The sequence below is a fragment of the Triturus cristatus genome, chromosome 11, assembly GCF_964204655.1.
Source record: "Triturus cristatus chromosome 11, aTriCri1.1, whole genome shotgun sequence".
Lineage (NCBI taxonomy): Eukaryota > Metazoa > Chordata > Amphibia > Caudata > Salamandridae > Triturus > Triturus cristatus.
The window spans coordinates 757,465,013-757,479,482 of NC_140594.1; the positions used below are offsets into that span (position 1 = coordinate 757,465,013).

Below are 14,470 nucleotides of genomic sequence, written 5' to 3' on the forward strand. Positions count from 1 at the left end.
TTGGCAACGGTATCCCGCCCCCAGAGTCTACACACCCAAAGCCCCTGGGGAACTTTCAGATCAGGTACATGCTTCTCTTACCTCATTGCCACACGTAGATGGGGTTTCACTAACTCTGCAACTAGATACATTGATGCGCACCCTTCTAGGCCCCCTGGAAAAAAGGTTAGATAGCATAGTGACCCACCTTACAAAGCTTGAACAACAAATCAAGGGCATCTCTGGTAGTGCCATGAATAAAGTACGCCCTCAATGTTCTTGCAACTGTACTCCCAATAGTAGGACGGAGGGGGCAGCGATACACGCTTTCTCTTCACGTTTAGACACCCGGCCACCTATCAACCCACACGTTGTATCACAGGTAGTGCCCGTTAATACACCCAATCCCGCTCTCTCACAACATGAAGCTAGGCCTACTGATAATCAGCACTCAGTTTACAATACCACAGGAATGGCCTTACCTGCTAAACTTAGTGACAGCGGGAGGACGGAACGAAAGGGAGGTAAGGGTGAGGCACTTAGGCTTATTCCGAGACTCGATCTGCCCCCGGAAGCAAGCCCTTATCTGGTTGTTCTTATGGGGGTACCTGAAATTAGCGACTCAAGCAGCGAGGATTTTATTTCCCTGAAAAACAAGACAATACAATGGCTTAGTTTTAATAGGCCTTTGCCTCCACACGTCAGAAGCGAGATTATTATGGTTAGAAGGGTGGGTTGGGTAGGGCCCACCCCTAAAACTCTAAATGGCGACTGTGTTATAGTCAATTTCAGGGATCCTAGGACAGCAGACTACATCTGTAATTGGGGACTACCCCGCTCAGATACTAAAATAGGAGTACATCCCCTTATCTTTTTCTACCCTAGCCAATTTTTGAGGCCACAGGAAAATGGATGGACTTATGTCCCATATTCACGTTGGGGGGGAGGTGGGAAGTCAAGGTGTGATCTCTACGCCCTGACACGGTCTTATACCCCCTGTTCAAACAGATATAGTCACCTGGATCAGGTTGATTGACTGGCCAGGTTTAACCAAGTAACTCAGGAGAAATATGAGAGTGAGACCATGGCTCACGAGCCAAGTGAGGCATTAAGGGAAAGTAACCTGTCCTCTCGTAAACAGGGGACCTCCTCTTACCCTACAGGGACTAGTATTGGTTCCCCCTCAGAGAAAATTAGCCGTACTATCAGTGAGCAGCACCCCTCAGCCGACCCCGATAGTACTAGCGTTGTTTTTACGCGGTCTATTGAAATTCATCTGCAGGGCAGTCCATCCCACCCATTAGACCCCCTACCACGAGTCACCCCGAGCACATGATCATCACATCATGGAATGTGGCGGGTTTGAAAAGTAAGTTAGCCTGCCCAGAATGGGGTAACTTTGTTGACACTTCCGATGTGATCCTATTCCAGGAGACCTGGGCCAGGGAGGATGCTCATAGATTAGGGTTTGTGGCCTTTAATATTATGGCTCGTTGGGGAGGTAAAGGCCGCCCTTCCGGTGGTCTGACAACGTGGGTCGGTATACACCTGGGTTGTAAGGTGGAATCGATCCAGACCAACTCGGACGATATTTTATGCGTCCTTATGACATGGCCCACCTCATATAAACTAGCAGTAGTTAATGTGTATTCTCGACCGACCGCTCTGGCAAAAGAATCCAGTACCATTGGGGAATTATCAGTTTTCCTTGATTCTCTAAACCGTGATACTCAGTTTGTGATTGCAGGCGATTTCAACTGCCATTTTGAGCCCCTGCAAGGGCTGAATGAGGAGGCACTGTTGGGAGAGGATGAGTTTTGGGGAATCCCACCTTGCAAGTCCGTTCCTGCAAAGGCATGGTCTCCATTGGCCATGCAGATTATGACTTTAACTCTTCACAATTCGGTCAGGGCGGTTAATGGCAGGAAGCCTTCAGATATTCCCTCCAAGTGCACTTTCAATAAAAAAGATCATGAATCCCACTTAGACTATGTTATGGTCGAGACTAGGATGTGGGCAAAGATAGTGGATCTGGAGGTATCGAATAGAACGGATAGTGATCATAACGCCCTGATGCTGAAGATGGAATTCCCCCCCACTTTAAAAAGCCATACTGAATTGACCGATGATCCTGGCCTCGTCATTACCAACAACAGGAGGCGGGTTAAGTGGGGGAACTTGCGTGAGAGGAGGGACGCACTCTCCAACCTATATACACTGATCCTCCCCCTCCTTACAATGGCAAGTGATATCTGGGCTCAAGGGTCGCACCCCGGTGCATCTGAGAACCTGCTTACTGTTCATCAGGAGCTGGTGGACACTTTAGCAGGCATTTCTAATCCAATTGCCAAATCTAACAAGACTAGGGTGCCCCGCTCCTCTTCCTGGTATAATGGAACTTGCAGGAGGTTAAAAACCGACCTGATAAATGCCATCAAAGATGGCACTGATAGGTCGACTATCCGCGCTCTCAGGTATTCTTACAAAGAAGTAATGAAACAGGCAAAAATAGATTGGGATTGGGAGAGATGGCAGAACTTAGCCTCCGCGCTTGCCAATAAGGAAGTGCGGAGATTTTGGGCCATTGTGAACTCAGGGTATGCTGAACCCCGCAATGCGATTGAAGTCAATCTAGACGCGGGGGTGTGGGAATCCCATTTTAAATCCTTATATGCAGCAACTTAGATCATTTGCCTCTCCATATACCTATATCTGGGGACGCCGAGGTTCTGGAATTCTCCTTTGAGGATGTTAATATTGCCCTTGGAAAATTGATGAGTGCCAAAGCACCAGGTATTGACAAACTCCCCGGGGATATGTTCAAAGAGCAACCGAAGATATGGGCGCCGTATTTATGTGCTTTATTTAATACTATATTGCGTGGTGCAGAGGTACCGGCCACGTGGTTGGGAGCAGAAATTATTCCAATCTATAAAAAGGGCTCTCCTTTGCTCCCCGCTAATTACAGGCCCATCAGTCTCATTGATGTCCCCCAAAAAATATTTGCACGACTTATTTTAGATCGTCTGCAGGAGTGGATCAATGAGAATGAAATTCTTTCCCCTTATCAGGCGGGTTTCAGGAGCAAAACATCCACCATGGACCAGATCTTCCGTTTAATTATGCTGTATTGGAAGACTGTGCTAGTAGAGGGTGGCAGCCTCTACATGGTGTTTGTAGACCTCCGCTCAGCTTTCGACACTGTGCCCAGGGGGAAACTTTGGGCTGTTCTTCGTGATTTGGGAGTTCCTAATACATTACTGGGGATACTGGTGAGGTTGCACACCCAGAATTTTGCACAGGTTAGGTGTGCGAGAGGAGGAGTATTGTCTGCTAGGTTTCCGGTGAACAAGGGAGTAAGGCAAGGGTGCGTCCTAGCCCCTACCTTGTTCTGTTTATATGTAAATGGGATGATATCTTACTTGGATGCAGTGCCAAACAATGATGCACCTAGGTTGGCAGGCAAGAAAGTTGCGGCTATAATGTTTGCCGACGACACTCTTTTACTATCCAAGTCACCCATGGGGATACAGCGCATATTGAACGGCTTTAACAACTTTTGCCGTGACCATGGCTTACAGATCAACGTAGACAAAACCAAATATATGATATTTAATCCCTCATCTCACACCAGACCATCACCTATTCTGGATTCAGTTTCACTAGAGAGAGTCCAGACATTCCAATATTTAGGTGTTACACTAAGCGAAAACCTTTCCTGGGGACCTCACCTTGCCAAATCCCAACTCAAACTGACCCAAATAGCGGGGGGAATATTAAAAATGATCAATGCCTCATCATTTAGGCCCATAAGTCCAGGGCTTGAAATATATAAATCTAGGGCAAGAGCAGCGGCATTGTATGGAGGGGAACTATGGGGGCATGCCGCTAGACCTGAAATCACCAAAGTAGAGAACAGATTTCTGCGGCAGTTGCTGTTGCTTCCCCAAAGCACACCCCTTCTACCGCTAAGGCTCGATTTGGGTTTATTCCCCATCCAGGAGGAATTATCCATTAAACCCCTCAGGTTCTGGAGGAGGTTATGGATAACTCCCGAACTCTTGCAGTACAGAAATGAATTACAAGAAATTCTGAAATTCAAGTAAGGCAGTGCATATTCCCTGGCTCATTTATGTCAAACAAGAACTATTGACAATGGGCCTGGCAGATATGTGGCATAATCCGGCAATCGCCTGCAGTGAGATTTCAGGGAAATCACTCACAGAGTGCTATAGATCACGCTGTTGTAGTGTATGGCTGCACGATTCACAGAATGGCACTATGGTAAAATCTTTCCTAGAGATTAAATCTGTATATTCCTTTGAAAACTATTTAAATGTGATTTACCCTGTATTGGCTAGGAAGCTTTATATTCAATGGAGGCTCGGCTCACTTCCAATAGCAAGCCTTACAAGTAAATGGTCTATGTCCAGGGCCTCCCAGTGTCCAGGCTGTGGTGCTGACAAAGAGAATGAATGCCACATCTTATTTTTCTGCCCTTTATACAGCAGAGCCCGGAAGCACTGGATTGTACCTATTTGTAGAAACTTGGGCTTCCGAAAATGCTCAGACGCACTAAGAATTTTTAAATCTGACACTGCAGGACATATTGTGTTTGCCCTATCTAAGAATCTGCATGCCATCTGGATCAAAAGGAGTTTTTTAATTTCAAATAGTGGATAGTAACACTGTTTTTATTGGTTTCTGCAAATGTAGATACTGTCCCAACGCTGTATCTTTTTAGTGTACTTTGATTTTACCTGCATCTTTTATGGCTGAAATATTGCCGAAATAAAGAATTTTTGTATTGATAACAATAACAGTGTTCCTTCTTCACACTAGGTAAGGACGCCAGAGCGGCATCCTCATTGATAAGACAGGATCTCTCAACTATTGGATAATTGTGATTTGAAATAACAAGCACACCTTCCAGAGAAAAACGTTTTGTAGCACGAAAATATTTAAGCATATCGATACCCATTGTGTTGTCCAGCGTGTTAGGAGAAGGCAAAAATGAACATGCTGCAGTGAATTTGTCAAGTCCAAATTCAAGTGGCTGTGAAAGGTGTAGGTGTCCCATCGAATCCTATTGATGTTATCATTGTGCCGGACAGGGGAGCCCTAGGAACCAATTTTTTAGACGGAGCACTACGGGTAGCCCCTGTGTCAACCAGAAACTGATCAGTAAATCCCAAGACGTTTGCGTCAGTATAAGGACCCATTTGATCTACTGGCACCTCAACCGGTTCCTTACCCCAATCTAGGCTTCCCTATGCATAATTGGAATCCGCAATAGCATCAGCAGAATAATCAGACATTTGATATTGATTTCGTCTATCAAAAGTATTAGAGTAATTTGGTCCTTGTTCAACTGCCTCAAACCTGGGACGAGCTCCCATTCCGCCCCTGTTTCCTGAATTCCCTGGCCTTCCTTCTCCTTCCACTTCCCCTAAACGGTGGACCATATATTTGAGCCAACATAACTTTTGTCTTTAACTCCTTAACCTTCTTATCATCCCTGCCTTTTGCTTCCTGTTGATGTCGCTCATAATATTGGGCCATAGTCAAAAGGGAAATTGGGGAAGACGTGGTCCAAGAACTCTCGCTGGCCTTGAAGTGACTAGCTATTTCCGGTAACATATTAGCGACAAACAAATGCTTACCCGTATCATCGGACAATGACTGACCCCTAAAATCATGGAATGTTTCCTCAAACCTTAAAAAGAAATCAGAAACAAACTCATCCTTTTTTCTGTTTACAGGACGCTAACGTAGTCCAATCTATTTTGTTAGGAGGTATGAGAGTCTTTATCTTAGTCACAATAGCTTTAGGAAGATATATCTCCTTCTGAGGTTTCTGCGCAGGCTCCCTTTCCGCATCTATTTGTTCTAAATGTTCCCAGGTATCACCATATGCTACATTGTCATCTATTTTACGTATCTTTCTCCATATATCAGGGGGCAAAATAAGCCCGAAGAACATATCAATATCTGGCAACGTCCTAGTGCAGGAGCTAATGGCTCCTTCCACCTCTTCATAGAAGGCGGCAGGATTTTCCCAGGGGTCGGGCAAAGCAGCTTTAAGAGCCATCACGTCGGCTCTACTCCAAGCAGTGTAAACCCAATTATATATAAAATATCCCTTTGCATCATCCGAAGTTTTATCATCATTTGTTCCCGCACCCTTAGGAGGAACATAAAGGGGTGCAGCTTCACGTATAGGTTTTATAGCAACTGTACTACTAACAGGTGCAACCTCATCCACCGGAGCTTCTACTATTTGTGCTGGGGATTTAACTGTTTCTACACCTTTCTGTTTTCTAGCTAATTCTTGCTCCTTTGGTAAATGCAATTTTGCGTCTCATATTTTAACCACTCGTCTAATCATATCAGATAAGGCCAAAAAAGGGAAAGTCCCCTCCGTTAATCGTTTATAATCAGTATTTATATCCTTTGGCTCTAATTCCTGAGAAATTTGTCTATAATCAAATATTACCTCTCAAACAAATTTTTCTACAAAATAAAATTGCTCCATATTTTGCTACTGTTGAACCATAGTTACAATGAGCGATGCAGCGTGAGGCCAGCGAGCCTCCTCCCTAGCAGCGGTTCTGTCGCCCATCTAGTTTATCTTGTTCTTTATCGTCTGAAGACAAATACTCGTCGTCAGAAACCTCATCAGGGTCACTTGGAGTGGGAAATTTATACTGGGGTGCGGGGCGTTCTGAGGATGCAGTCATCCTGAGGGTAATTAAGTATGGGATAAATAGGGCGCCTAATAGGATACTGGCCATTTACCTCTAATCGATGTTCCTTATCTTCTTTTTTTTCTATTTTTTCCTTCTTTTCTTTTCTTTTTTAATTCTAGCGCTTTTTGATATATTGTTTTACGTTGTACTTTTTCTGCTATAGCTTCTGCTCTCTTCATTGTCTCTCGTACTTCTTTATCCCACAAACACACTCAATCAAACATATCCTGTCTACTTTTTATTTTAAATAAAAACTGCTCTACATATTGAACCTTTTTTTAAATCAAATGACCCATTCACTGGCCATTGCAGATCAGAATCTTTTTCTGTGTATATGTTCCACAGTGGACCGAACATTATGGAAGAAATACCATATTTCACATACATATCTCTATTAGGTGTCCCCTCTGGGGGAGCCAGCTGACTTTTTTTTAAGCTTACTTTGGTACCACCAGAGCAGCAACACCACCTACGGAGTGTGCTGAGAACAGGCATGCTTTAGCAATATGTGTAAAATATTACTACTTCAAAATATTTCAAAAGGAGAAAAATCTCCACATTACCTGCCTTCAAACTTTGCAAAGATTGAATAACAAATTCAAACAAAAAGCCCAGGCTTAACAAATCAAGAGTGCCGCTTTAGCGACCTTACCAAACAGAAGACTCCAATTCCCACCTGCTGATCTCAAGTCGACCTAATGGTCCATTCAAAATTGCGCCAAAGAAAACCCCAGTTGAGACCGGCCACCACCTAGAGGGTCAAATCGGGAAAACGGAAAGAGTCTAGTTGGCCTGCAAAGACAAAGGTCTCCTCGTGCAGTGCACTTCCTCAGCAATATTCCGATTCTCTGTCAAGACCACTCCTTTGGACGGCCGCGTCTCCAATGGGGCCCCACGAGTCGGGCGCCAACCGTGGAAATGTACCTTTTTTAGGGGTACACAGGTGCAGGATCACCCTTTTGTCTACGGGTTCTAAGACCAACAAAATAGAGATCAGCACTGGAGTTGGAAATAAATAACAAGTTTTATTAATCACTCATGAGTGGGACCACATCTACACAGCACTCTCAAGTGCTGCCTGGGGTAGTACCCTGAAGTCACAGGACACAGGTCTTTTATAAAGGTTTTCTGCAGTGTAAGCATGTGAACAGAAATAGGGAGAACAAGTTTTAGAAGCAGTTATCAGCAAACAAGGGCAGATGAATAACCACTTGGTTAGCAAAGTGGGAGGGGGACAGGAGTGCTTATGGCAGCAGTAAATGGTTGACAGTTAACATCTATGACCAGGTGCACTGACAGCTACAAACCCTCAGCACGTACATTGCTTTTAGCTGAGTCAGGAAGTCAACAAAAAAAGATAACTCAAGCAGAGTGAAAAGAGAGCTGCAGAGGACGGGAGAAGTACGAAGGAAACTAAATGAACACTACAGACAAAATGGCTGTTGCTTATGCCAAGTAAAATATTACACGTTTTCCACAGGAGTAGAGCTTTGATCTCTTGCAGACAGCACCGAGTGGAGTGGTAGAATGTGTTATAGCTCCTTCCACTGACTGCACCTCGTGACCCCAAGCACACTGCTTTGGCCTCGAAAGTACTAGAGATGGCAGTCTGCTGGCACCAGGGCACAAAGGAACACAATGATTCAAGGCTGGCAGACCTAGGAACATTGCTTCTAAAATGTTATGGACATCTATCTCCCATATGTATATGGCACATAGTTGTGTAGTGACTGTGAGGTTCTGCTAGTGTGTATAAGTCTATTCCTGCTTAGATTTGGAGGTGTACCAGCACTATCAATGTCTCCAATCTTTCTCCACCCAGCATCGGAGATTTCTTAGTTCTCTATTTTCTTGTTTGGCAGCTGGAACCCCATCACCAGGGGCATGCTCATCCAGTCCTTGCCAGAATGAAGGGACCTGTAGAGAGACCGAGGAGGAATACAGCTGTGAGTGCCGAGAGGAGTACGTTGGGGAGCACTGTGAAAAGCGTGAGTGGTACAACATCAATAAAGGGGAGCTTTGAGTGTCTATTTGGGAGGGTGGAACCGAGAAAAATGGTATGAAAAAAATCAAGTGGTGAAGGAATACCTGACTTTCAATACCTCTAATAAGACAGTGTTGCAACGTCTACACGATTTCACTGGATTGCAATCAAATCTGGGATTGTCATCCAACCTAATAATGTTCTAATTAGGGCTTAAGGATCGTATCACTTAACATGTATGCTAAACATATACGTAATGATTTTTAATTGGTGATCATTTTACTCATTCGTTGGTCATTCTGAAACCTTGAATTTGTGTATTAAGAAGTAATTTAAAATAGCATACCTTGCAATATAGCAGTACTGCTCGAAGTTCCTCTACCAAATGCTCTTACTTCCAGAGTCGATAGATTTACCCCCTGACAATTTCTATTTTTCACCCATAATGGCAAAGTGGTTTATTTTTTTTAAGATTCATTATTTTATTTTATTTTTATTTATTCATTGTTCAGGGAACGCTTTGCTTATGTTGCACCAACAGTTTTTCAATTATTCTGCTTTCATTGGATGATGTGTTTTCGTGAAAATGTTAATTTTCATTTACTGACTTAAACAACGTGAAAACATCTTCCACAGCATCAATAAGCATGTGTACAGATTGAATTCTTCGGCTTGCTGGCTATTTGACTGGGTATGTCTTATGTAGCCTGGAGAGAAAGAGGTATGTGCTAAGTAGAAAAATAAAATGCGTCAGTTTAAATCTGGTGTTGCTAGCAATTTCTTGTGCTTGTGCACACTTTCTCCCGTTACATATCTGCCAATGGCTCTTTTAAGTCATTCCCACAACTGACTCGCTTTTTGTTGAAGTTTTTTCTTGTCTACTTTCAAAGCTTGGTATATATGTGAACCCAGCTTATGGTCTTTCCCCGTTTCCAACAATAGCTCCAAAGATACAGACGTATGGAGTGAAGTCGGAAATGATATCCAAATTCCCCTCACCATTCTAGACATTTCTCTGACATCCTTCCTCTGTCCACATCATCAAAGAGCTTGACTTATTTGTTGAAATGGTTGTAGCCACCATATCTGCAATGATCTGCTGAACGGGAACCTTCTCAAGATTACCTTTACTGCCGTTTTCCATGCCATCTCCACCTGGCGTACCACATGAGGACTATCTGCATGTAAGTTACCACCCTTTATCAGGCTTATCGGTAACATCCCCTCTCCCACTGATCCCATAAGCAGTCTTTTCCCCCAAATTATCTCTGAATTGCACCTTCGGGGTATGTGCTAGAGTTGTTTGCCTGTTTAATATAGCTCCTGATCTAGGACACCGTGCGCTATCCAGCTTCGAAGTACTTTCAGCTCCATGAAGGTGGATTTTGGGCGCATAGTGTTTTGAAGCATTTACATTTATCTGGGGAGAAAGTTAATTTTTGCATTCGCTACCCTCCCCATTTTGGAGAGTGACAAAGTGTTCCAGAAATGAACTGTGGTCCTCCAACCTTGGAACACCCTCCCCATATTGGTGCTCCACTTTTGGAGTATCACTTGGATCTCCACATAATGGAATTTATCTGTTTCTCTTTGTAAACCTCTCTCCTGGAGCTCTTCTAAGGTTTTCCCAGGCAGGCTAGCCAAGGCATACAGGACTGCCGTATTTCTGTTAATGTACAGACCGGTGGCAGCAGAAAAAATAATCTAGTTCTTGTAGCTGCTGGGGGACAGTGGATTGTAGATGTTCCAAATGTTGTAGAGTTTCATCAGCATATATTGACACTATGTATTGTGTTTTATACTCTGGCTCCCCACTACTGCATCACTTCTCTTAATCTGATTGCCAGCTTTTGCCTGCCAGGCTAAACAGTAGGGAGGATAAAGGCAGCCATGCATAATTCCTTTTTCCGTTCTATTTGTCTGATATTTATAATGAAAGGTCTCAGATCTCCCCTGGACCAAGGTATGTACCGTCACTTTCCCAGGGAGAGAATATCAGTTCCAAACTTATGGAATATAACATATACTTTGCACATCACTTGCCAGGAGTAGAACAACTTCCTATAACACAATTACCTGCTAGAAGGAAATTCACCCATACTTTTACAACAGAATACTTGGCCAAAAAGAGTCCACACCTCCTGCTACAAGGAAAAGACAAATTGGTATATCTGGGATATATTTATTAGTAAATAGCACCACACGGTAAGCCAAATGTACCTATCATAGCAGACTCTAACATATCAATAGTATGATTGGAACCACAATCAAGGCAAACATATATGTAGAAATATATACATGTATATAAATGTATGGAACCTGAAAATAAAGTTATAGTAAGGAAGAACCGTAGGAAAACTAGAAATTAGTGGAACACCTCACCAACTGTCTGTCCATCCCGTTTCTACTTCGCCAAAGGGGAGTCCGGTTCTTCGGCCGAAACAGGAGACAGTAGTGACACTATACGCCCCACTGCCACAGCTGCACGTCTGCCCTGTGATGAACTTCCACCGAACAGAACCCAGACATCTCCTTTAGTACAAGTGGAGACATAAGACGAAGCTCCTGGTGAGCCTCGCCACCTTTTCCCATCAGAGTCCGTACCACTCCGCACCAAGGCCACAGCTTCAGCTGGCCAGGCGTCTGTTATGGCTTCAGAGCAGAGCGAGCACATTCCTCTGACAAGATCCAGTTCTTTCTGGTCAGTAAAGTGCGAAAAACAGGAGGAAAGCAAAACATGCCCTCTTCACCTCTGCAGCTTCGTGCAGGCACAGAAAATGGCTTCAGTCATGAAAATGGAGTTAGTTAAGCCATGCACACAGCAAGGCCCAAAGCAAGATGAAATTGAAAAGCAAGATGACATGAGAACATGTCAAAGGCAAAAGTCAGCACTGCCATAAAGCAAGGTAAAGTCAGAAAACAGAATGACATTAGACCACGTCAAAGCCAATAGGTCAAAGTCATAATTCACCTAACCCAAATAACATTATACACTTAATCCCTCAGTATCCAACATTGAGCACATGTGTGCACCATCACCCACAACACTACACCTCGACATCCCACACCTCCTCATATTTTTGGCAAGACTATTCTACTAAAAGACAGCAAGATTACAGGACAGAAGAGAAGCAGGCGTATGCAAAACCATCCTACGTTAAGGCTAGGCTAACATAACACACTAAAATCTGTTAAAATGGTGGTGGTTGAGGGTCATCATACGGTGTCAGACCACAAAAGTGGCTCATTCACTACAATATTAGACACCAAATTCTGACTCATGTCTAGGCTTTTAGTATCATAAACTTTCCCAGCCCAGTTAGTTAGGCCCAAAGCCCATCCTAGTGAGGACTTCAAACATATATTCCCAATCTAGGGTATCAAATGCTTTTTCAATGTCAATTGCCACTAGGGCACCCTCTATCTCTGTCTTGTCCAAGATATGAGTGAGCCCACTAAAGTTAATGAGCATAGTACAACCCATAATAAATCTACTATAATCCTTGTTATTAGGTTCCTGATTACTCTTCGCAATCTATTTATTAGAAGTTTAGATAGAACAAAGTTAACAGCCTATTCAAGCTCAGCGCTTCTGGGTCTATATCTAGCTTCTGTGCTATGACTATTATGGCCTCCTTCATGGTTTCCAGATATCTCCAGTGCTTAGCTCCCACAAAAATCTCCAGGTCTTTATCTAGCTTCATTGCTTTGACTATCATGGCCTTCTTCATGGTTTCCAGATATTTCCAGTGCTTAGCTCCCACAAAAATCTCCAGAAGCTCACCAGGAAGTAGGGCCATAAATGAGTTATAAAACTCCAGAGAAGACCCATCTGCCATTGGAGTTATTTGGTGTACAGCATATATAGCTGTACAAAAGGGGGTGGTGATGGACGGAGCATCAGAACCAATCAAACACTCACACCCAGTCAACAGATCTGGGTTTAATCCATCACCGTTCTTTAGCCCACTCTGACACCCCAGTTCAGACATGGCCATATGCAAATCAGTCTGACCCTGTGCCTCATGGGAACAGTCCAGCCCGAACTGCCAAGCCATGCCTTCCCTGGACCGGAAACAAGCTTCCTAGAACCGGTTTCTGGCATTTCAGCCGTCTTCAGCCAGGCTTGCTTGAATCCAGTGGCAAAGTGAGCAAGTGACTCACGTCTGAGCATACCCTGCCAACTTATGGCGAACAAAGCGGTACAAAAGGGGGTGGTGATGGACGGAGCATCAGAACCAATCAAACACTCACACCCAGTCAACAGATCTGGGTTTACTCCATCACCGTTCTTTAGCCCACTCTGCCACCCCAGTTCAGACATGGCCATATGCAAATCAGTCTGACCCTGTGCCTCATGGAAACAGTCCAGCCCGAACTGCCAAGCCATGCCTTCCCTGGACCGGAAACAAGCTTCCTAGGACCGTTTTCTGGCATTTCAGCCATCTTCAGCCAGGCTTGCTTGAATCCAGTGGCAAAGTGAGCAAGGGACTCACGTCTGAGCATACCCTGCCAACTTATGGCGAACAAAGCGGTACAAAAGAGTGTGGTGATGGACGGAGCATCAGAACTAATCAAACACTCACACCCAGTCAACAGATCTGGGTTTAATCCATCACCGTTCTTTAGCCCACTCTGCCACCCTAGTTCAGACATGGCCATATGCAAATCAGTCTGACCCTGTGCCTCATGGGAACAGTCCAGCCCGAACTGCCAAGCCATGCCTTCCCTGGACCGGAAACAAACTTCCTAGGACCGGTTTCTGGCATTTTAGCCGTCTTCAGCCAGGTTTGCTTGAATCCAGTGGCAAAGTGAGCAAGGGAATCACGTCTGAGCATACCCTGCCAACTTATGGCGAACAAAGCGGTACAAAAGGGGGTGGTGATGGACGGAACATCAGAACCAATTAAACACTCACACCCAGTCAACAGATCTGGGTTTAATCCATCACCGTTCTTTAGCCCACTCTGCCACCCTAGTTCAGACATGGCCATATGCAAATCAGTCTGACCCTGTGCCTCATGGGAACATTATTAGCAGAGGACGCTCTGCGAGGTGGTAACCCACTAATTCAGGTTCACATTTTTTTGATTTTTTTGATTAGAAGTGAACGGTAGATGTACAGAATCTTTTTAGAAGATTCATTTGAAGTTTGTTTGGTTCAGCTTACAAATAGTGAATGTTAGTCCCTTTTCTGTGTTTTGAGTGAGAGTATGTCAGAAAAAGACACATTCGCTTACAGCGAAGAACACATTAAACAACTACTAGACGCACCCCCCCTTTTTGCATCAGCGACATTAAGTTCCTCCGCAAAAAACCAAAACGAGGCATACACCCATACACCCATACACAGGAACACCATTAGAAAAGCAAATGGTGTTGAGACACCAATGTACTAAAACTACTAAAAACTATAGAACTCTAAATACCTATGCCTTGCTGAAAGGTAAGAATTTCTTCATCGCTGATGGTTATTTCCAGGATGTCCTGTTAGGGGGCACATTAAACAGGCCTGTTTTAAAACTAACTCTCATAAAAAAAGCATTACCGCCTGTCATGTTCACCTTAGAAAACACGAATACATATTACATAGAGACAATCACCCATACATATGGCATATGTAAATCACCGTAAACGAACATGTTACATAGGCTGCAACATGTAGGAATTACATGTCTGCCCCAAATGGTATATACTGTAGTTAAAGTTTGGAGAAGCATAAACTGAAAATTAAAAACAGTATCAAGTTGTTGCGGGT

General features: G+C 43.9%; 1 protein-coding gene across 5 annotated transcripts in view; it reads left to right on the forward strand.

Moving 5' to 3' along the window:
* The window catches only part of SNED1 (sushi, nidogen and EGF like domains 1), a 3,096,442-nt gene that overhangs the window by 839,010 nt on the left and 2,242,962 nt on the right, over positions 1 to 14,470 (forward strand). For 4 of the 5 annotated variants that reach the window (XM_085634426.1, XM_085634427.1, XM_085634430.1 and 1 more), the window contains one exon: positions 8,591 to 8,716. The exons of the other annotated variant lie outside the window; for it this stretch is intronic. In XM_085634426.1, the coding sequence (XP_085490552.1) occupies positions 8,591 to 8,716 (126 nt within the window). The remainder of the gene's footprint in view (positions 1 to 8,590; positions 8,717 to 14,470) is intronic. 5 annotated transcript variants of the gene reach the window in all.